At 48.8% G+C, this 861-nt stretch overlaps 1 protein-coding gene across 1 annotated transcript in view; it reads left to right on the forward strand.

Annotated features, from left to right (window-relative positions):
- Positions 1–180: 180 nt before the first annotated feature.
- meis2b (Meis homeobox 2b) overlaps positions 181–861 on the forward strand; it is a 14,154-nt gene continuing 13,473 nt past the window's right edge. Inside the window, exons 1-2 of the mRNA XM_013914551.1 lie at positions 181–533; positions 773–856. Of these exons, the coding sequence (XP_013770005.1) occupies positions 522–533; positions 773–856 (96 nt within the window). The 5' untranslated portion in view covers positions 181–521. The remainder of the gene's footprint in view (positions 534–772; positions 857–861) is intronic.

Here is an 861-nt window from a genome sequence, read left to right on the forward strand (position 1 = left end):
AAGATGAATAAGAAGAATAAGATGATCTCTCTTAGACTTGAGCAGTTTTGTCCAGAGTCCTTTCTCCTGCTCCTAAGGCGATGAATGAATGAATGCATTTCGTGGCGTTTTATTTCGAAATCAGTGACCCTATAAAAACGTTTAAAACCTCGCAGATTGCGCAGAAGGCTGGGGGCGGGTCCGCCAGCGCCGTGTTCTAAAGCGGAGTGGACCTGCGGACAGTGAGCGTGTTGGCGCGCAGAGGCGTGGGCATAGGGACGCAGTGAGACCAGAGATCGGCGCATTCCCGCGACAGGCACAGCAAAGCTGGGAACAGCATCACAGTCGCAGATCTGGCAAAGCGGCACCACGGGAACGTGTCAGTGTGCGCGAGGACGTGTGCCGTCTTACTCCCATTAACTCCGGACTCCATGCTACAAAAAAGGACACGGTTGCAGTTCCTTCGTGGATTCAAAAGTTTAAAACTTAACTAGTTATCCGCTCCAGGCTCCTGTGCACACGCGTGGTGACTGCGCACGGACATGGCGCAAAGGGTACGTCTAACGACCATTATTTCAATTGTTTGCACAATGACAGTCCACTTAATCACTAGTCACATTACATCCTTGAAAGAAACCTGAGGAACCTTTGAAAAACGTCATGAAGTTGCTATACTTATCAAAAAATATCAAATATGTTTTGTTTGTTTTTTTTTATCATGAAATCATCAATGTCGACTTTGAAATTTTCCTCTTATGTTCGTGCACTGACGGAACTCTAACTTTCACTCCAGTATGATGAGCTGACTCATTACGGAGGCGCGATGGACGGAGTCCCCGGCTCCATGTACGGAGACCCGCACGCACCCCGGCCCCTACCGCA

Source organism: Pundamilia nyererei, unplaced genomic scaffold, assembly GCF_000239375.1.
Source record: "Pundamilia nyererei isolate P.nyererei 1_Seehausen unplaced genomic scaffold, PunNye1.0 scaffold00204, whole genome shotgun sequence".
Taxonomy (NCBI): domain Eukaryota; kingdom Metazoa; phylum Chordata; class Actinopteri; order Cichliformes; family Cichlidae; genus Pundamilia; species Pundamilia nyererei.